Source organism: Symphalangus syndactylus, chromosome 17 (genome assembly GCF_028878055.3).
Source record: "Symphalangus syndactylus isolate Jambi chromosome 17, NHGRI_mSymSyn1-v2.1_pri, whole genome shotgun sequence".
NCBI lineage: Eukaryota > Metazoa > Chordata > Mammalia > Primates > Hylobatidae > Symphalangus > Symphalangus syndactylus.
The window spans coordinates 91,409,547-91,431,189 of record NC_072439.2 but is presented as its reverse complement, the minus strand read 5'-3'; the positions used below and the strand labels follow the sequence as shown (position 1 = coordinate 91,431,189).

The following is a 21,643-nucleotide window of genomic DNA, read 5'->3' as shown; positions in this document are numbered from 1 at the left end:
AGTGGTAAGGTAGGTGGGTAGGCAGGTTCTTGAGCCCCCGGGCAGCTGGCATGTCATGGGTGATGGCATTAGCAGTGGTGAGGCAACCCTCTGGGACCCAAATGTTCCACACTGGTATTGACAGTGGCTGTGACAGCCTGGGTGAGCCAGACCTCAGGCCTGCAGGTGATGCGTGTAAGTTGGTGGCAGTTATGGTGGTAGCAGCAGTGGTTGGGTGGGCGTGACCAGAAGGAATGCTCAGGTGCCAATGGTGACATACTGAAATGGGCAATTTTCAGGCCCCTGGATGGTGTTCCTGGGCACTGAGGGGTAGGGCCGAGCTGGGCGAACCTGTCCTTAGGCCCCCTGGTGGTGTGTGCGGGCACTGGTTGTGGTAAGCAGAAGCAGGGTGATCCCCTGGGGGGCCGGCACAATGTTCAGGTCAGGGCCACAGCAGCTGCACCATGGCCCTTCCACTGGGAAGGAAAGAGCTGCTTTGAGAGTGTGTTCTTTGCTTGCATCTCAGCCCCACCACAGTGGCGGCAGCTGTGGGCAGTGAGATTTGTCCTGAGGTACATGAAAATGTGTGGCTGCCACTCTGTTGTGGGGTGAAAGGGTCGCTGCCTGTGGCTCTTGCCTCAGCCTTGGTGGCAGCCATTCCAGGCAGGGAATGTCAATGGTGCTTCAAGGATGTGGAGATGCATGGGCTGTTGGGCACCAGGGTAGGATGCAGTCTGGTGGGGGCTGGGTTTTTGAAATGGTGTCATGCTGTAGCTGCTTAGGACTCAGAGGTTTGTGGGATTCAGCATGAGCTCTCTCTCTGGAGCAATACTGTTGAGTAGTCTTCAGCTCCTTACATTAGTCTCAGGGCCCATGATGGTCAAAGGGTTCTCCTTTGGCTAGGACTGTAGGAGTCTGTGGTGGGAATGTGGACTGTGAGGGGTTTCCCAGTTACCCTCACCCAACATTAGGGAGCCTCTCCAGGCTCCCAGATGATCCCTCACATCCCTTTCTTGTTTTTGGTGCTTCCTGTCACTTCTCTGTTGAATTCCAGTTTTTTCCCTTAGATGATCTATTCAAAATGTGACAATCTACTTGCCATTTTGGCTCCTCTCCGTGGAGTAGGTGGGTATGATGAATCCAGTCAACCATTTTAAAGACTTCTATCTAAAACTTTAAAGGCTATAAAATTTTACCTGGACTTACCATTTTAGTTATTATAAACAATGCTGCAATGAAGCCTTCATTTCTGTGTGTGTGTGTGTGTGTGTGTGTGTGTGTAGGTACTTATTTATATTTGAATAGTTTTGTGGAATATCTAAAACTGGAACTTACAGGCCAAAGGGAAAGTGTCTTTAAAATTAAATAAATTAGAATGGAACAATTGCCTTCTAATGTATTATTTCAATTTATACTCTCATAAGAAATGAAAGGATTGCCTGTTTCTCAAAAATCTCACCAGCATTGGTTATTATCATTAAATTTTTTGCTGATCAGAAAGATATAATTAATCTCATTATTTCAATTCCATAATTTTTTGTTAGTGGAGAATTTGAACACTTTGAATCTGTTAAACATTTGTACATTAATCATTTGTGAATTACCTGTATCTTTTTCCAATTGGGGAAACTTATCTCTCTTATTAAATTTTGAATATTTAGTTTATTGGGGTTATTAAGCTTTTGTCATGAATTATAATTTTTAAAATTTATGTCTTAATATAAACTTTTCTTTAGTCAATTTTTTTAGTCTTATCTTTTAATACTTATGAGCTTTACATTATGTTTTTATAGTCAATTATTTTAATAACAGTTACCCAAACCTGATTATTTTTCCTTTCTCTGTTTTGATCAATTTGACTCATATTTTAAGGCCTAAATAAAAAATTACCTTCTCTGCAATGTGTTGCCAATCTCAGGCACACTAAATCATTCCTTTTTCTGTGCTTTATAAAAACACATAAACACATATATCTAACTACTTTTCATAGATAATTTTATACACATTTGCCTTTTCTGCTGTGTTATCATCTTCTCAAGGATAGAGATCGTGATGTGTGTCACAAAGATCATAGGTGCAAAACTGTTATGGCTAGACCTACTGTATGTGCTTGAAATATATATGAATCTTGGATTAGATAAGATGTAGGGCACTATGCTAAGGGCTGTTGCCTAAGCCTTTCCAGACACAAATAGGCTACATAGATATTGGTCTTTCGATACTTAGAGCTGAAGCCTCCTCACATATATCTGGGATGATTCAGCAAGTATTTACAAAAAGGAATAGTTTTAAATAATTACCACCAACTCCCCAGGGAAAAATCCAATACAGGTTAAAAGGGTTTCCTTCAAAGTTTACAAGGAATAAAAAAAAATCGCAAAAGTAAGAGTTATGTAGTTAGCATCAATATTCTGGGAGAAATTTTAAGTGTTGATATTATTATCTACCTCATGAAGACATGACAGGCATGCTTACACAGTCTATGAATAATACAAAGATGGGATATAAAGTAACATATTATTATTATTTTTTTTTTTTTGAGATGGAGTTTTGCTCTTGTTGCCCAGGCTGGAGTGCAATGGCACAATCTTGGCTCACTGCAACCTCCACCTCCCAGGCTCAAGTGATTCTCCTGCCTCATCCTCCTGAGTATCTGGGACTACAGCCACCCCCCACCACGCTTGGCTAATTTTTGTATTTTTAATGGAGATGGATATTCACCATGTTGGCCAGGCTGGTCTTGAACTCCTAACCTCAGGTGATCCACCCGCCTCGGCCTCCCAAAGTGCTGAGGTTACAGGCCTGAGCCAATGCACCTGGCCTAAAGTAATATACTTGACGACAGAATCAAGAACCTAGAAGTTCCTTGAAAACAGACTAAAATGTCAAATTTTTTGGAGTGACTCCACTCACGTTTACTTACTAACCTAATGGAGTTCATTTTTCAGTGATACTAAAATAATTCAAATTAAGAAGGCACACATTCTCTGCAATTCAAATATCCTTTGCTAACAATCAGAGCAAAACATGGTGATTCCATTTCATGACTAGTTATTAATGTTTAGGTTGTATCAAAAAATCAGTAAAACTGGGTTAAATTTCTCAATTTTGAGATTTCTATCCCTAAGAATACAACATGTTTTTTTCATGTCCATGAGTTCCTATTTCTTGTATAGTGAGAGAATGCTTGGCTACGATCCTAACTTAATGAATATTATATTTAAGAGGAAAGTAGTTTATTTGCAGACTTTAGGAATATTTAGCTATTAACCTATACATGGAAAAGAGAAAAGAAAATATGCTACCCAGTAATGGGAAAAAAAAAGAGTCTCACACCAGTTGTTGTAGCAGTTCAGAAAGACTAAGAATCTAAAAGGATCCTGCCCCCTACTTTCTAAACCAGAACACTAGCTATTAACATCCTGGGTAAGTTTACCATTTTTCCATTCTTGTTATCCAACTCCATTTTTGTGGCCTTCACACATGGACATATATGAGAATATAAAAATGTTGGAATAGTCATAAGGCAAGAGAAGCCCCAGGATTTCTATGTTATTAGGAATATCTCAGGGTTTTTTTTTTTTTTTCCACAGGCAGAGCAGCCACAGATAGGTAAGTTTATTCAGTTAAATTCTTTCTCACTCTACCTTTATGTTCCTTTCAATACAGATGCCTCCAAGTGCCCAATTTCATTTACCTCACTGGCATAACCTCATTTGTTTTCATTCTGTCTTTTAGCTCTCTCTGCATCTCCTACTATGGGGACCTACTATGTACCTTCAAGCAGTGGACATGACAAGTACAGCCCTGTCCTACTTTAGAGACAAATAAACAACTCTAACACTGTGTAAGAAGTAATTACTAGGCATTAAGGGACGAATAAGAATTACCCAGAGAGGAGAAAAAATGTGAACGGTATCCTCCAGGAGAACGTTTCCAAGAATACAAGGAAGTAAGAAACAACATGGCACATTAAGAAACTATATGCTAGAAATGGCTGTGGTGGCTCACGCCTGTAATCCCAGCACTTTCGGAGGCAAAGGCGAGTGGATCACCTGAGGTCAGGAGTTCAAGACCAGCCTGGCCAACATGGTGAAACCCTGTCTCTACTAAAAATACAAAAATTAGCCAGGTGTGGTGGTGCATGTCTGTAATCCCAGCTAGTTGGGAGACTGAGTCAGCAAAATCACTTGAATCAGGGAAGCAGAGGTTGCAATGAGCTGAGATCATGCCACTGCACTCCAGCCTGGGTGACAGAGTGAGACTCTGTCAAATAAATAAATAAATAAATAAATAAATAAATAAATAAAATAAATTTCTGATTCTTTTGCTGTCCCTACCAGCTAGAAAGCCTTGAGCTGGTACCATCGTTTCTAAATTGGGGTTGACATGAGGAACAATCAAGATAAAAGATTTAAAGAATCTCCCTCCCCACACGAATGGAAACACATATATTATAGATATTTGAGGCAGACCCAGAATCCATAATCCACACCAAATCTTCTCTCAGCTAACAATGTACTCTCTTCGCAAAGGCCTTGGCCATTCAGAGCCACCTGCCTTTTTACACATGACTGAAAAGACAGGTTTAACAGAGCTATAGATAGCATGGCCCAAAGACTGAAGAGAAAGCTCATGCCACTCACCCACATGGGGTCACTCAGGTCCGAGTCCTGCATGCGGATACAGTCCATGCTAATCTCAATCTTGTTTGTTGCACCATCTTCTGATGGTTCATCCACAAAGTTCAAGTCAATGGGCTGAACTGAACATATAGGCCTAACACATACGAAAGAAAAAAGTGAGTTAGGCATGGAAAGGGACTAAAATATACTCACTCTGTTGTTAACAACAAGCACTTTCTGCTTCAAAGTCAGCAAGACTTATTGGTTTCTTGGAGTTAGAAACCCTAGGTTTGAGTCCTGGCTCAATCACTTATCAAATGTGTAATTTCAAGCAGTTCAAATCCAACGCCACTTGTTAAATGGGGATCATGACCTCTGCCCTCCTCGGATAATTACTGGGTAGGGTGAGGGAAATAACGGATGTATCTGTGATAGAGGATTTTATACTCTATTCCTAAGGGTCTCCAGCGTGCTGAAATTCTCTTTTCACCTTTTCTTAATTTATTCACTTATCCAAACCTGATTTAATAAAGAAATAATAATGTTTCACAGCAAGGTATAAACAATAAAATTTAGTGTTTTATCTTCTCAGTGAGTACCTGCATTATAAAAGTAGATAAGTCGGCCGGGCGCGGTGGCTCACGCTTGTAATCCCAGCACTTTGGGAGGCCGAGGTGGACGGATCACGAGGTCAGGAGATCGAGACCACGGTGAAACCCCGTCTCTACTAAAAGTACAAAAAAATTAGCCTGGCGTAGTGGCGAGCGCCTGTAGTCCCAGCTACTTGGAGAGGCTGAGGCAGGAGAATGGCGTGGGCCAGGGAGGTGGAGCTTGCAGTGAGCCGAGACTGAGCCACTGCACTCCAGCCTGGGCAACAGAGCGAGACTCCGTCTCAAAAAAAAAAAAAAAAGTAGATAAGTCTTCAAGCCAAAGGAATGGATTGTGAGTATCAGAGAAACATTGGGGAAGTGAATTTGGTGCAGGAGGCCTTAGGTCCTCCAAAATTACATCACCTTGGATTAGTAAGGATCTTTTGGTGTTAGAAACCTGGAAAAAATCACCACTGAATTTTGAACGAAGAGATGGCATTGTAGTCATTAACTTTTCCTAAATAACTTCTACTGATTCGAGAAAAAACATGCCCTAGTAAGCAATATTTTGACCACCCACATTTACCTACTTAGCTTAAGCACAACATTTCCTGCTTGTTTTATACTTACTGTTCCAGAAAATCCCAGATATGCTGGAAAACCTCTGGACTGAGGAATTCATTTGTCTGTGTGCTCTGGGACATGGTGGATCGGTAATAACTTTCTTTCCAAGAGAAATGAGCTGGGGTTTCTACGAAACTTAAAAGGACAAAAATGAAACTAGTATTATACTTTCTGTATTTATGACACTGAATATACTCTATCATGAAAACATCAAGTGAATCTATAAAACCATGCAGGTATATATGTAGCACATGTTACAAGTTGCACAACTGGTATTTCTTCAGATAGTGTAATGAATCCAATTTTGCCATAAAATGAGGCAGACCTCCAATGCTAGACAATCTCATCTTCTATCAAAGCTCTCCTTTCCTAACTAATAATATTATTATGCTCTATACCTCCACTATCCAACATCTGTGTTCTGTAGATTTTGAAAAGAAAATAAACATTTCCTCATTAAATCTGACAGCAAGTCTGACCTATCATTAAACCCATTTTATAATAGTCTCAACTGATTATCTGCCCATTCTGCTACCAGCAGGTAAGAAATAGAACGAGGAAACAGAAATGAACTCAGAAAATTTAAATTTTTTCCTCAGATTAATCACCCCTTCCATAACCACAATCTTAGAATCACACTGAGGGACAATAAACTCAAACCTGTGGACCTAATATTTTTAAATTTTTCATTGCCAGTTACTTACCTTGATGTGTGGGTGGTTCTTAATTAAAGTGCAGAATTGTATGTTAGACTTAATGATAAGCAAACATCTGAACACTTTGCAAATGAATCCTATTTCTGTCTGCTTCATTTTGCTGCTGAGCCCTCAAGTCTGCCTTACTTATTTTTTTTAAACATTTATTCCTATATATTTGGAGGAAAACATCAGCTTTCTCAGATGATGAGTTCTCCAAATCTAAATATTATCTGGGCAGATCATCTTAATATGTGATTTGTTGTGATAATCAGTAGACTAATTTTATCCCAGGATAAGATTAGTTAAATTCTTAATTATTACTATTCCTGTTATAAAGAATTAGAAAAATACTGTATTAGGATAGTCAATCATCTTCTTAAAATTTCAAATATGTGTGCTGGTCTAGTAATACAGTAGAAGATACTAGTATTAGATTTATTAATGCTGATTTCCAAGCTACCTGCAATAGCACATTCATTTGCTCAAGTTAAACATGCATAGAGGACTTATTTGCCAGGAAGCATAATGGAAACTGGAAATAAAAAGTGTATAATACTGTCTTATCTTCTAGGAAGTGATGGTATAGAAGGAAAGACAGGAAAACAAACCTACAGTAAATGTGTTAGCAGTGTAGACAGCACCACGAAAACACAAAGATGAACAGTGTAATTTTTTTTTTTTTTTTTTTTTGAGACGGAGTCTCGCTCTTGTCGCCCAGGCTGGAGTGCAGTGGCGCAATCTCGGCTCACTGCAAGCTCCGCCTCCCGGGTTCACGCCATTCTCCTGCCTCAGCCTCTCCGAGTAGCTGGGACTACAGGCGCCCGCCACCACGCCCGGCTAATTTTTTGTATTTTTAGTAGAGACGGGGTTTCACCGTGGTCTCGATCTCCTGACCTCGTGATCCGCCCGCCTCGGCCTCCCAAAGTGCTGGGATTACAAGCGTGAACCACCGCGCCCGGCCGAACAGTGTAATTTTATTTGAGGAATCAAGGAAAGAGCCTTAACTGATGAAAATTAGGAAGGCCAGGTAAGAGCTAATGGTACAGAGTGGGCACTCTATGATAACAGCATAAACAAAATACTATAATGGAAAATAGCCTGGTATGTGTGAGAAAATCACAAGCAACTCTGTGTTAATATTTTGAAAAATTTTGGGCAGAGAATGCTGGGAGATTAAGCCAGAGAGATAAGAAGAAACTTATGTGCTATGTTTTTAAAAAGCCTATGTCTGTACTTGTGGTGAGAGAGAGAGAGAGAGAGAGAGAGAGAGTGTGTGTGTGTGTGTGTGTGTGTGTATTTACATATATCAAAATATATTACATAATATAGATGTATTTATATATTTAAATGATATACATATATAATTTAAAATATTCATATATAAATGATATGTATATTTTAAATAATATATCTCAAAATATTTTAAATAAATTTTAAACTGAGGAAATTACAGATTTACATGCAGTTGTAATGAATATAATACATAGAGATCCCATGTACCCTTTACCCATTTTCTTCGATAGCAACATCTTGTAAAACTACCATATAATATCAAAACTGGGATAGTGACATTGATAAAATCCAGTGATCTGACTCATAAATCCTCAGTTCTACTTGTACTTATTTGAATGTGAGTATATATATATATATATATATGTGCACATTTCATTTTATACAATTTTAGCACATGTGTGGAGTAGTGTATCTATCACCACAGTCAGTATTAAAGGATTTGATTCATGAGACAGACACAGTCGGACTATGTTTTATACTGGTAAATCTGAAAGTTGTGTGATGGAAGAATTTACAGCATGTCAGTTTATGGGTAAAGTGGCTATTTACAATGTTCCTGCATCAGTTCAGGTAAGACAACAAAAGGGCAAAATCAGTGGGAATGGAGATGATAGGGACAAAGGCAATTATTAGTAAAAAGGCTAAATCAGATATTGGTTGTGTTACTAATGAAGGGAGAATGAAGAGTCAAAGATGACTTCAAGTTTCCAGCTTGATTGAACCGTGTGGTTGATGATTCTACTAACTATATCAGTATGTATAGTTGGAGGATCTGGCTTGAAGAAAGAGAGATGATAAACTGCATTTTAGCATGTTGATTTCTAAGTACCTAGGGATATGTAAAAAGTGAAACCAACTTAAATAAGCCTTAAACTCTAGGAAGAAAAATAGACCAAAAGTTTAGAAACAGAAATCTTCCTCATAGTGGAAAAACGACTATGTGAACATGGATACAATGACCTATGCAGAATAGGTGCAATGAGAAAAGGTACACGGGGCTCCACTTACAAAACCTGAGAACTAACAGACCCTGAGAAGTTTATGGTATTTTAGAAGCCAAGGTAAAAACAAAATTAAAAATAATCAACAGTACTCAATGGCAATGGGATCTAAGAAGATAAGACCTGAAAAATACCTACTAGATTTGACATAAGGAGGTCACTGGCAACCTTGACATTAGAACCTTCTGTAGATTAATGATACCCTCAAAATATTTTAGTGTTTTGAGGAGTAAATGGGGGTGTGCAAAAGAAATGTTTTTTGGATACAATTGGATTAGAAGAACCTGAATTATGCCTAAAGAGGAAGGAGCTAGTGTGGACAGAGGAAATTTCAAGATCCTGGAAAGAAAGGGAATGGCATGGTAAGAAATCCTGGAATAGGCAGGTTGGAAAAGGTCAAGGCATAGGTAGAGAGGACTGTCTTGAACTAAAACCCCTTAACCCCTCACTCTAGGATGAAGTAGATGGCAAAATTAAGTACAAATATAAAGGTTTTCATAGAAGATAAATAGAAGTCAAGGCTGATGACTTCAATTTTCTTGATGAAGCAGGAGGAAGACAAGGCTATCTGCTGAAAATTGAGGGGGTCAGATATTAAGTGACTATTTGGGAAATAAAGGTGAGGGATTAGAAATGTGAATCAGTTCAGAAAACATGAATTTGTCATCTCCCAACCTACACAGCTATGTGATTATCTCCAGCTTATACCACTGGGGAAGGGAACGTAATAATAGATAAAAACAATACTACTGTTGTTTCACTGAATAGGTTACATCAGAGAATTAAGGGAATTGTGAAGACTAGCTTTGGATTCAGATTGGAGAGGGCAGGAAGAAGGTCCAGGGCAAGGAAACTCTGTCTCTTCCAAAAATACAAAAATTATCTGGGCGTGGTGCTGGGTGCCTGTAATCCCAGCTACTCGGGAGGCTGAGGCAGGAGAATCGCTTGAACCCAGGAGGCAGAGGTTGCAGTGTGCCAAGATTGCGCCACTGCATGAGTGAAACTCTGTCTCAAAAAAAAAAAAAAAAGAAGGAGGGAAGGGAGGGAGGGAGAGAGAGAGAGAGAGAGAGAAAGAAAGAAAGAAAGAAAGAAAGAGAAAGAGAAAGAGAAAGAGAAAGAGAGAGAATGAGAAAGAAAGACAGAGAGAGAAAGAGAAAAAGAGAGAGAAAGAAAGAGAAAAAGAGAAAGAAAGAAAGAAAGAAAGAAAGAAAGAAAGAAAGAAAGAAAGAAAGAAAGAAAGAAAGAAAACTATGTCTCTAAGGTCAAAACAGTTATATAGGGAAGGAATTAACAAAATTGATAGAAATGGAAGAGTGGGGTATGAGAATTAATGAGGTCTCTATAATTAGAAGACCATCTGATAATCCAGTATCTTTAAATTAAAAGGGTATATTAATTTTCTTCACTTTTCTTTTGAGATTATGGCCAACTTGGTTTATTTACTGCCAAATAGTGAGTAGAGAAGAAGTAAAAGTTAATGGATTTAACGTTGAAGTGAAATTTATAAATACTCTCATGATGACACTTTTGAATATATTTGATTTACACTAAAATTTGTCTTCAGATAAAACTGAAGTATAAGAAAATAGGAAAAATAAAAGTAAATGCAATTCATAGAAAATGTCAAAAACAGAAGTGAACAAAGGCATGAATTATTCCAAAACCAAAATGCAGATAAACTCCCATATGAGTGGCCATACACATGGACCCATAAGGACATCCCCAACATCCAAAGATCTAAACGGGATGCCTGATAGCTCGGAAGCCAGGTGAGCACTAGAAGGTAAACATCACCACACAAAGTAGGCTCCAACAATAATGATATTAGTGTGTGAGATTCGACAACGTGTGAGTTTCTAAGTTGGCAGAAATGTAGATTTAGTTTCTAAAGAGATTGATAGATAATGTGACCAACATCTTCAATAATAAAGACCAATGCAGATTCAAAAAAGAGTGTTACGTAGAAGGAAGACATTATCTCTAAGGCAGAAGAGAGAAAAACAGCACTGGTTCCATTCTCATCATCTATTTCTATTATTTCCCTTATTTCCACATAGTAAGTTCTGGTTCCTGTCTATACTTATTTTATTATTTTTTTGTTTCGCTTTTATCGCTAGGTTCTGACTCCTAAAAGTCATTTCCCTGTATTTCTAATGTCACCATAATCACCTGTGAAAACTTGGAAAAGCCTCCAGACTCCTCAAACTTCAGCTTCCTTGCACGTGACAGCATGGAGACGAGGATCTCCCCCCCACTGCCTTTCCCATGCCTACCCAACCCTCAATGCTCTCTTCCTTACATAGTGCTTCCTAGTTCCTAATTTAAGTATAATTTTTCTCCTTTGAATTTTGTTCTTTTATTTCATCTCATCAATGCTACTTTGTCCTACTTTGCTTGTTCAACGATTAACCTACTGCAGAGGATTTTAGGTAATTTGTGGGTGAAACATCTCTCTCTCAACTCTGTATTTCTTGTGGTTTTATAGCTCCTTGAGGATAGAGTTGAAGAATTTCAAGTTTTGGAATGGGGCTGACCTAGGTTCAATCTCAGTTCTACTAATGACATTCTTAGAGGCCATGGCCAAGTTACTCAATGTCTTTGAACCTTAGTTTCTTCAACTATGCTTCCCTCAGAGGGTGGTTGAGAGGCTTTCTTTAAATGTGCTACATAATTTTTATACAGTGCCTGGTAGTCAATGCATTGGTTCTATCACAAAAAGTGCTATCGTCTGCATCCAGGACATACTTGCTGAATTAAACTGATTAGATAGTGTGTTTGAATGGTCTCTTCAAGCTTTTAAAGTGTCACATAAAAATAAAGTAATTATATGAAACCTATCCTTCCCTTCCATCTGTGACCTTGGGTCAAAACAATACCCTCATCACCACTCATTTTCTTTTAGATCACTTTTGTCTTAGACTGGCTACATTAAATGAGGCAACTTTACTCCTCTCAGGGCTTCAAGGGAGCTTTATTACAAAAGACAGGGGTGGTGGAGGGGAGTTGGAATAGATCAGTCATTTTCAACTTGTGTTTCCGGATATCCTCAGTTTCCTGGTGACTCAGTGTGTTCACCAGAGGTAAAGAAACAGCCAGTGTTGGTGGGACTTGATACACACCTCCTTAACACCATGAAGTTCAGCTTTTTCTTGTCTAAGGTATATTAGGGTTCTGAACAAGAGTCCATTTAAAGAAAGTGTCTCTTTCTTAAAAACAAAAGAGAAAGAAACATTAATGGTCTCTGTTAGGGGATCTTCATGGCCGTTTCTTTTCATGCTCAGTATTAATTTCCACTTTATGGATAAATATGTTGAAACATTATTGAGAGAAAAGGAGGAAAAAGATTAGCTGGTGCCATAGGGCAGGAAGAGTGAAGCAAATCCTACCTATCTTCCAATTCTTTACCTTTGGGTGACTCTGAGTATCAATTTACTCATAGAACAATCACTCTGTTCAAAGGTTTTTGTCAAGTCAGTCACACCTAAAGATAGAAAGCCCGAAGTCTATTTTTTTTTGAAGTTGTTTTTCTTGGATTAACTATCTTACACTTTGCATTAATTCAGGAAAAAAGAACTTGACAGAAGTGACCTGAAAACATAAAGAGGTGTCTGCCAATAGTCTGGACTCCCTCTTGCTTTGCCTGTTCTTCCCTAAACGCTGTCATTTTAGTCTGTTGCACCTTTATTTTCTGTCAGTGTGCTTGAAAATCTCCAAATCTCTAAAATTGCAGATTCCAAACAACCTTAGTTGCATAGATGGGTTTTAGAAATAATAGACCTGAGAGGTCATCTAGCTTAGTTTTTCTAATTTAACAGACAGAAAAACTGGTTCACACCAGATACATTTCATGAAAACCTAAGTGGTTTTTTTTTTTTTTTTTTTTTTTTTTTTTTTGAGATGAAGTCTTGCTCTCTTGCTCAGGCTGGAGTGCTGTGGCATGATCTTGGTTCAGTGCAACCTCCGCCTCCTGGGTTCAAGCGATTCTCCTGCCTCAGCCTCCTGAGCAGCTGGGATTACAGGCATGCACCACTGCGCTTGGCTAATTTTTGTATTTTTAGTAGAGACAGGGTTTCACCATGTTGGTCAGGCTAGTCTCAAACTCCTGACCTCAGGTGATCCACCAGCCTCAGCTTCCCAAAGTGCTGGGATTACAGGCGTGAACCAGAGCACCTGGTGCTAAGTCTTTATCTATAGTCCAATAAGAAAAAAATTGTGCATCAGAAACAAATTCTTGTCATGAGTTGTCTAACCCTTGACTTAACAGTTCTCATACTTACTCCCCTTTGGAACATCCAAACTTAAAGCTATGAGACTACAAATAGACTTGATTGCATAGAAACATCAATATAAATTCATTTAACAAAATAAAATAGCACTTAGTAGTGATGCAGACCAGAGGCTCATTGATGCGACTAGATTTCCTGGCTCAAAGGCCTCCTTGACAGGGTGTCAGCAGTTGTAAGAGAGAATGTTGCAGGAGAAATCTCCAATAGAGCAGGCCTGGAGGGACCTCCTCCTCACCAACTGTGATCAAACTGGGATATCCTTATTGGGAGGATGGGATCACAAATAGGTATAAACCTTTGAGGACCTCACAAAATGTCAGCATTTATACATGATGATCTTTATGTTCAGCAAGGATAGGGAAGTTGTTACTCAGGTGTTGGTAATAAATCTGAGATTTAAATTTATATTGTTTCAAACTCATGCTTCGCTGAATTACACATATGGCTCCTAATTTTCATTCACCATAAAACTTGGGCAATATGAAGTTCTCATAGTTAAGAGGAATATTTCTTTTTTCTGTGAAATAACTATTTTACTAATTCTGTCTTATCAAAATAGTCATCCTTTTTCCACAATATGACCAGAAAATTGGCATAAGAAAATGGGTAATGATAGGTGAATGATATTTACAGAATGCTTGCACTTCTGCAGATTCTCAATGTTGCCAGAGGGAACTGACTCTCAAATGTAATATAAGAAAAGACAGTTAGGATTACTATTGCTCAAGGAAACTTGAGCCCTCCAAGACTCTGGAAGTATCCCCAACCCTTAGATAAAAGTGATTCAAAACTCTAAACATGACTTCTTCCACCTATCCATCCATCCAATTTATCAATCCATCCAATTATTGTTTAAGCTTTAATTATCAACCTCCCTAGATCTTTTGCAAAATGAGTCTTCTGGTTAGCTTCAGAAGCATTCCTGACCTCACAATTCCTTTTACATTTTTAGTTCAGAAAACATTCCAATACTTAGAGTTTACTCTGCCATCATTATAACTATTCCATCATTAATCATCATACTTAGTTTTGAGGATGCCAAAGAATACCTTGATGCCTTTTAGTGTATTGCCTTTTTATTGTACCTAACAGTGCCCAAGGACCCTGGAGGACTAAATTTATTCATAAACTTGAGATAAATTTGTCCCCAAAACTCACTTGCAAACTCTAAATTAAGTCCATTAGCATCTTTTTTTCCTTAGATGGAAATCTTTCCTTTTCAACCTCATATGGAAAAATATGAAGTTCCTTATCTCTCTACTCATCCCATCTCAAATCCATGTCAGCTTAACTCTCAGAAAACAAAACTTCAAAGAATAAAATTCACTTAGAGCATTTTGTATGCCTTAATATCTCAATTTGCCACAATTTGAACAAAAATTGTTATCAGGGAAATTCTTTTTATATATTACTGAACCAATATATTCTTAAAAAATTCTATTTTGTATATTTTAACACTCATTTCTCCTAGTTAGTTGACCTCTTTTCATCTTCAGAAGTCTTTTCTCTCCTGACTGACCATGACCTGTCTTAAAATCTGATTGCCCACCGCTTCACAGCTTGCTTCTTCCATGATCTTTTACTGTACAGTCCAACCCCAAATTTCTCCCATTAAAGTTCTACATATTTAGCCCAAACTTGGCAGTCATTAATTCTGAGGGAGTGTCCTTTTTCTCTCTCAATTACCAAATTCTCTAAAGTCTTATGTTTTGTGGCCTGTTCTTTATCCTAACCAACTTCTTCTTTAAAGGTAATGATTTCTCTGAATATAATCCCCTTCACTCATGCTCCCCATCCCACTAAACTTCCTTGCCTTTTTCATTAGTCAGCAGTTGCTCCTAGTAAAAGACTATGTAATGATCAGCATTCTCAAGCAGAATTTTCATTAGGTTACTCCTTTTGTGACAGAGAATTTAGTCATTAACCCTGCATCCTTGACAAAATCGAATCACCTTTGTCTCTCATTCTTTTGAGCAAACCCTCCTTACAAATTGTTTCGCCAGCTGATATGGTTTGGCTCTGTGTCCCCACCCAAATCTCACCTTGAATTGTAATAATCCCCATGTGTCAAGGGCAGGGCCAGGTGGAAGTAATTGGATCATGGGGGTGGTTCCCCGCCACCCACTCTGTGCTGTTCTCCTGAAAATGCATGTGTCTCATGAGACCTGATGGTTTTATAAGTATCTGGGGTTTCCCTGCTTCCGCTCATTCTCTCTTCTGCCACCCTGTGAAGAGGTGCCTTCTGCCATTTTGTAAGTTTCCTGAGGCCTCCCTCAGCCATGCATAACTGTAAGTGTATTAAATCTCTTTTCTTTATAAATTACCTAGTCTCTGGTATCTCTTCAAAGCAGCATGAAAGCAAACTAATACACCAGCTGTATCCTACAGGTTGTTTTCATCCTTGAGCCCTTACACATTGACCTTTTACATAATCCACCAACTTCCCCCAAGTCATATTCTTTACATTTGCCAACACTGAGCTCACCTAGAAAGGATACAATATTTATATATCTTGTTTGGGTTCATACCCTCAATTTGGCATGCTTTAAGTATTCTTGTCCTTAGTTCATTCTATCATAATTTACCCACAAATTTACCCACATTGAAATGTTGTTGCCATTTTGTGTATGTAGATCTGTTGCCTCAACCAATAAGACACTGACACTCACAAAACATTATTTTCCTTTTTTTTTTTTGGACAGATCTGTAGAAGGGAAAAACTAGAAAGGGCTTTATTTCTCATCATCTCTACTCCTTTCTTTTTATAAATGAAACTCATAGGGATTTTACTCATATCCCACAGGAAGTCCACAAGTATCTAGTTCTGTAGCCTAGCCATCCTGGATCCTTACACAAAGCTCTTCAGACATAAAGTGTACAGTTAACACTTTTGCAAACTGCACTGTCTAACTCCACAAATATAAAACATGTTATCAAACTTCACTCTACTATACTAAATTCATCAGTTAATATTCTGACCTATTTCAGTCTAGAATCGGGCATTTGGTACAAGACAAAGATAAGGAATACTTGAGTATCTTGTTTAAAATGTCATTTTAACATTAAAGCATGCAAACATAGTAACATGCATGCTCACAAACAGGGTACTTATTGACAAACTGCCCCCAAATTAGAATTTAGGAGAAATTTGAATAAGTGCAATCACCATGATATCAGGTTTGGAATACATCAGGGTTTTACACAACTGTGAACACTTGATGGAAAATGCATGTAACATCCACGACTCAGATACATGAAAATGGAGCTCAGGAAGGACTATGGGGAAATAGAAACCTGTAGAGAAGGTTTCTTAGGATTAAAGAATGTGATAAATTGAATTTAGACAAAAAAGAAAATAAAATATGGAAAAAGAAAAAGTAGACCTTCTTGGAAAAAAATTATAAGGTTGAATGGTTGGAAGTACCTTAAGTCATCTAGTCCAAACTCTTAACTTATTAACAGTGATCTTGCAACCTCAGCCGAGTATCTGTACCACATAAGGCTGCTCGCTCTTTGTCAGACAACTCAGAATGCTGAATGAGTGATTTAAAAATTGAGGAAAGGTTTACTGCCCTAAAACCTCCAGACACTGGTCTGATTCATGCAGAAAATAATCCAATTGCAGTGGCCTTCAACCTTTTCTCAGTTACAGAATCTATTATGAGAATCTGATGACAGTTCTGAACAATCTTATACAATAAACAAAAGAAGTAAAAATGAAGTATACGTACTGACATACATATAAGTGATTGGGTTTGATTTTCAAAGATTTTGTAGACCTTAATCCACATTCCTAATCCAAGTCCCATAGCTGAAAGCTTAGTGAAGAATCTGCACGGTAATCTTTCATCTGGATTAGGTGTTGGCAAACTACCACTCACAGGTAAAATCTATCCCACCACTTGTTTTTGTAGGTAAAGTCTTTTAAGGACACTGCCATATTTATTTAGGTGTTGGTATATGGCTGCTTTTGAGCTACAACAGCAGAGTTGAGGAGTTGCAATAGCAACCATGTGGCCCACAGAGTCAAAAATATTTTCTGGCCCTGTGTAGAAAAACTTTGCCAACCCCTGGTGTATATAAAAGACCTTTAAAGATTTTAAAATAAATTGCAGTTTGAGTTGATTAGTACTTGTGAAGTTGTAGAAACTTTCTCTTGGACCATTATATGTGGAGTACAAAATAAAAGTGGGAGATCACTGGGCTAATAATATTTGTCAACCCAGGGAATTACAAGCAATCAGATGTGGACCTGGAAATAAGAAGTGACCCTGGACCGGCCGGGTGAGGTGGCTCATGCCTGTAATCCCAGCACTTTGGGAGGCCGAGGCGGGCGGATCACGAGGTCAGGAGATCGAGACTATCCTGGCTAACATGGTGAAACCCCGTCTCTACTAAAAATACAAAAAAAATTAGCCGGGCATGGTAGCGGATGCCTGTAGTCCCAGCTACTCGGAAGGCTGTGGCAGGAGAATGGCGTGAACCCAGGAGGCGGAGCTTGCAGTGAGCCGAGATCGCGCCACTGCACTCCAGCCTGGGTGACAGAGCAAGACTCTGTCTCAAAAAAAAAATAAAGAAGTGACCCTGGACCAATGAGGCAGGATCCTTGGTTCACACCTGATTTTTTTTATTGTAACTGTTCATATATTTTTCTTATCATCATCATTAATATTTTAGCACTTTAAATATGGGATGGTGACCCAATTCATAAAGCATGATATATCACACAGATATGATTCAATAGTCTATTGCTGCATAATGATTCAAACTTGGAATACTTCAGTAAAAAATCACTTTCACACATACTCCATTTGATAGTCATATTACGAACTATGTATCATATTGAACCTTAGGAACTTCCTGTTTTGTAGGTTAATGGTGGAATGCTACCAAGTTCATATGATTCGATGTCATAGAATGAATATTATTGTCAACATTCTACAGCTGAATAACATTAAAATACTTGTCAAGAGCACACATTCCATCAATAGGCAAGCAGACCAAGGTCTTGAGCCTCATTCTTTGGACTGCCCCTACTCACTGATAAGACGATCAGCCCACTCGGAGAGTAAGACTGAGTGACGTTTATATGGAGGAACAAGATACATGTTTATGGATTTTTCTTAAATATGAATTTGCCTAATCTGTACGTGTTTTATTCCAAACATTCACTAGCAATGATGACAAAATATTCCACCCGCCCCACCCAAGATGAACTTTCGCTCTGTCGCCCAGGCTGGAGTGCAATGGCACCATCTCGGCTCACTGCAACCTCCGGCTCCTGGGTTCAAGCAATTCTCCTGCCCCAGCCTCTCAAGTAGCTGAGATTACAGGTGCGTGCCACCACGCCCAGCTAATTTTTGTATTTTTTAGTAGAGATGGGGTTTCACCATGTTGGTCAGGCTGATCTCGAACTCCTGACCTCGTGATCTGCCCACCTCAGCCTCCCAAAGTGCTGGGATTACAGGCGTGAGCCACCACACCCGGCCGGAAAAAGAATTTTACGTTTGTATTGGCTATATATGTGTTGCGCTGAAGAATCAGTAGTAACAAAGAACCATGGCAGAAAGCTGAGAATTCATACACTCACTTTCCAAAGCAGGATTTCCTCCCCCACCATCTGCCCCCATATTGCTAAATTCCCTCATGTGGTTCCCTTCAAAGTGAATGAAATATATATTTCACCTGTCCTGACTTTATTTGTTCCAACTCTTGGTACTAAAATAGCTTAAATCAGAGTCTTTAAAACGTACTTTATCACAACGGGATACATATTATTAAGTTTTGGTGGAATAAAAATAGAAGTTTTAAACTGTAAAATTAGTCATCTTGCCATTCAGGAACAATTTCCTTTTATATATTAATTTTTACATATTCATATTCCTAGTCCCGATAAGTCCTATGTTTTATTTTTTTAATTTTCTGTTGATTATGCTGTAACCCTATTTGAAAGTGGACTTTACAGGGTCTGTCTTGTGTATAAACTTCACATTACCATGTTTACCTAATTCCTTAACATTCAATGTAATAATTATTTATACTATGTCTGTTTTAATTATTTGTCCTGGTAAATTTCATTTTTAGTAAATATACAAAATTGACTAAAGACAGGAAATGTGGTTTATATAAATCACAACCTTTAGACTTTTTTTTTCAGAATGAGGTATAACACCTTGAAAAAATAGTATCTAGCAGTAAAGTCTGATACAAATCATAAGGATTTATTTATTAAGCAACACATTTGTGCAGATCATGGTGAGAAGTAGGGGAGAAAAAGAAATATATCACTGGTTTATCCTTGCCCCATGTTTTTTAAATATCAATTATCTGAGACTGTGTTATATATTTACATGTTGATTGTTAGTCTCTCCCGCAGCCCCGTCCACCCCACTGCCTGAAGAATGTAAGCTTAACATGAGCTGATTGCCCCGTTCACGGATGCATCCCCAAGGCCTGGAACAGTGCTCAGCACAAAGGTGTTCCATAACCATAATGCTTGTGAATACAGAATGTGAACAGAGAAGATGGAGTGGATTTGAATCCCAGGTGCATTTAATTGTATTTAGCTTCCACTCTTGCAAAACATCTCTGTTAGTTACTGCCCCAGCTCCACTGTAGAGATGCAAAGAAATTATTAGAGAATATCATTCTAAGTGAAGTAACCCAGGAATGGAAAAACAAACAGCATATGTTCTCACTCATAAGTGGGAGCGAAGCCATGAGGATGCAAAGGCAGTAAGAATGACACAATGGACTTTGGGGACCTGGGGAAAGGGTGGGAAGAGGGTGAGGGATAAAAGACTACAAATTGGGTTCAGTGTATACTACTCGGGGGATGAGCGCAGCAGAATCTCACAAATCACCTCTAAAAAACTTAAGTAACCAAACACTACCTGTTCCCCAATAACTTATGAAAATAAATCATTAAGAATTAAATATAAATTATATACCATAAAAAAGTAATGAATTATGGAAATTTTAACACCATAGAATCTTGAAGATATATTTATATCTCACATCCCTACACATAACAGAATTCCTGATATAATAACTGGGCATTCATAAACATTTGTTGAATGGATGAATGGCTTAATTCATACAGCCTGAAAAGGTTAGTATAAAAATATAGGTTGGATAACTCCTAAGTCTTTATTCTTACTGGTATATTGCAATGACCTCTGTGAGGAGTGAAGTGGATATTTGCAACAATGAGACAAAAAAAAAAAAAAAAAAAATTGAAAGCCAGACATAAGAACAAAAAAGTACTTGCAAAACCCCTGAGGACTTTGATGTGATAATACAACCCAGTAAATAAGGTTCCCCATGGTAATCCTGAGGGTGCACACTATTTTTGGCTTAAAAAGTAAAGTATGTATTATATTCAGAAATGTCTACCTTCCAATACAAAAAGAAACATAAAATGCTATCTAACAAGTATTATAGAAAACTCAGCTACCCAGAATAATGTATTTCTTAAAGACACCTGGTAGATAAGTTTTGTTTTTACTAAATCGTTAGGGCACATTTTGTTCCTCTCTGATCAGAATTACATTTTGTCTATGGTACAGATTTTTATTTATAGTTCCTACCTGACTGGTTGGTTCATGGAGAGAAGAACCAAATTTTAGTTTCTGGCCTTTGTGGGTTCACAGATTAGCACAGTATATGGCACAGAGTGGGTGTCAAAGAAATGTTTGTTGGATTAAATATTTGAAAAGGACAAGTAACAATGCTAACATCAATAACAGAATCAATAGCTATCATATGATTGTTTCCATGAGCAAAGTATCTGCAATATGCCTGACAGGCATTGTTTAATTTTCACAACATCCCTTGAATTAGATACCAACATGAACCCATTTAATAGATAAGAAAAATGCTCAAACTCACATGGTAACCAAGAGAATGGGAACTCTGGGTTCTTAAGGATATGGCTTCAGAGTCCCTAGTCTGTCATTTACAAGGTTAATAACTTTGGGCAAGCTATGCAAACTCTCTAACCTTCAATTTCCATATCTGTAATGGTGAGAAGGAGAATACAGTAGTAACTATATCACTGAAGGAAAAAAGGTCTTGACTCTTTACCTTAGAAGGTTACTCCACTTCCCCAGTAAGGAGTGGTAGGTGTCACACTTTACAGTTCAACAGAAATACTTGGGAGTACATTTGGAAAATGCCAGTTCCTTGTCCCTTCCTCCAAGAGATTCTGTTTCAAATGATCTGGACTGAGACTTACAAATCTGCACTTTAAACAAACTGCACTTGAAAACACGTGGCTTCAGTATTCACCTAAATTCTAATCTGTTTAGAGTTTTATTAAAGACAGAGCACTTTAATAAGCCTGCATTTTCTCTAAATATCTGTCCTCAAATAGACATCAGTCTTACTCACTATGATGTCACTTTAATACTTGAAAAAAATAGTATGATGTAATAATTATAATTAATATAACACGTACTGCATGCTAGGCATTGTTCTAAATGCCTTATGAATATTTAATCCTCCCAACAAAACATGATAAAGTTGGTATTTTATACACACCCACGT

At 38.1% G+C, this 21,643-nt stretch overlaps 1 protein-coding gene across 18 annotated transcripts in view; it reads right to left on the bottom strand.

Moving 5' to 3' along the window:
• Window positions 1–21,643, bottom strand: part of TP63 (tumor protein p63) — a 262,688-nt gene that overhangs the window by 150,143 nt on the left and 90,902 nt on the right. For 16 of the 18 annotated variants that reach the window (XM_063620521.1, XM_063620522.1, XM_063620536.1 and 13 more), the window contains 2 exons: window positions 5,825–5,953; window positions 4,626–4,758 (listed from right to left, as the gene is read on the bottom strand). The exons of 1 other annotated variant lie outside the window; for it this stretch is intronic. In XM_063620521.1, coding sequence (XP_063476591.1) covers window positions 4,626–4,758; window positions 5,825–5,953 — 262 coding nt within the window. Of the gene's footprint in view, window positions 1–4,625; window positions 4,759–5,824; window positions 5,954–11,929; window positions 11,959–21,643 lie in introns of those variants that run through there. One more of the 18 variants, XM_063620520.1, reaches the window with a different exon arrangement.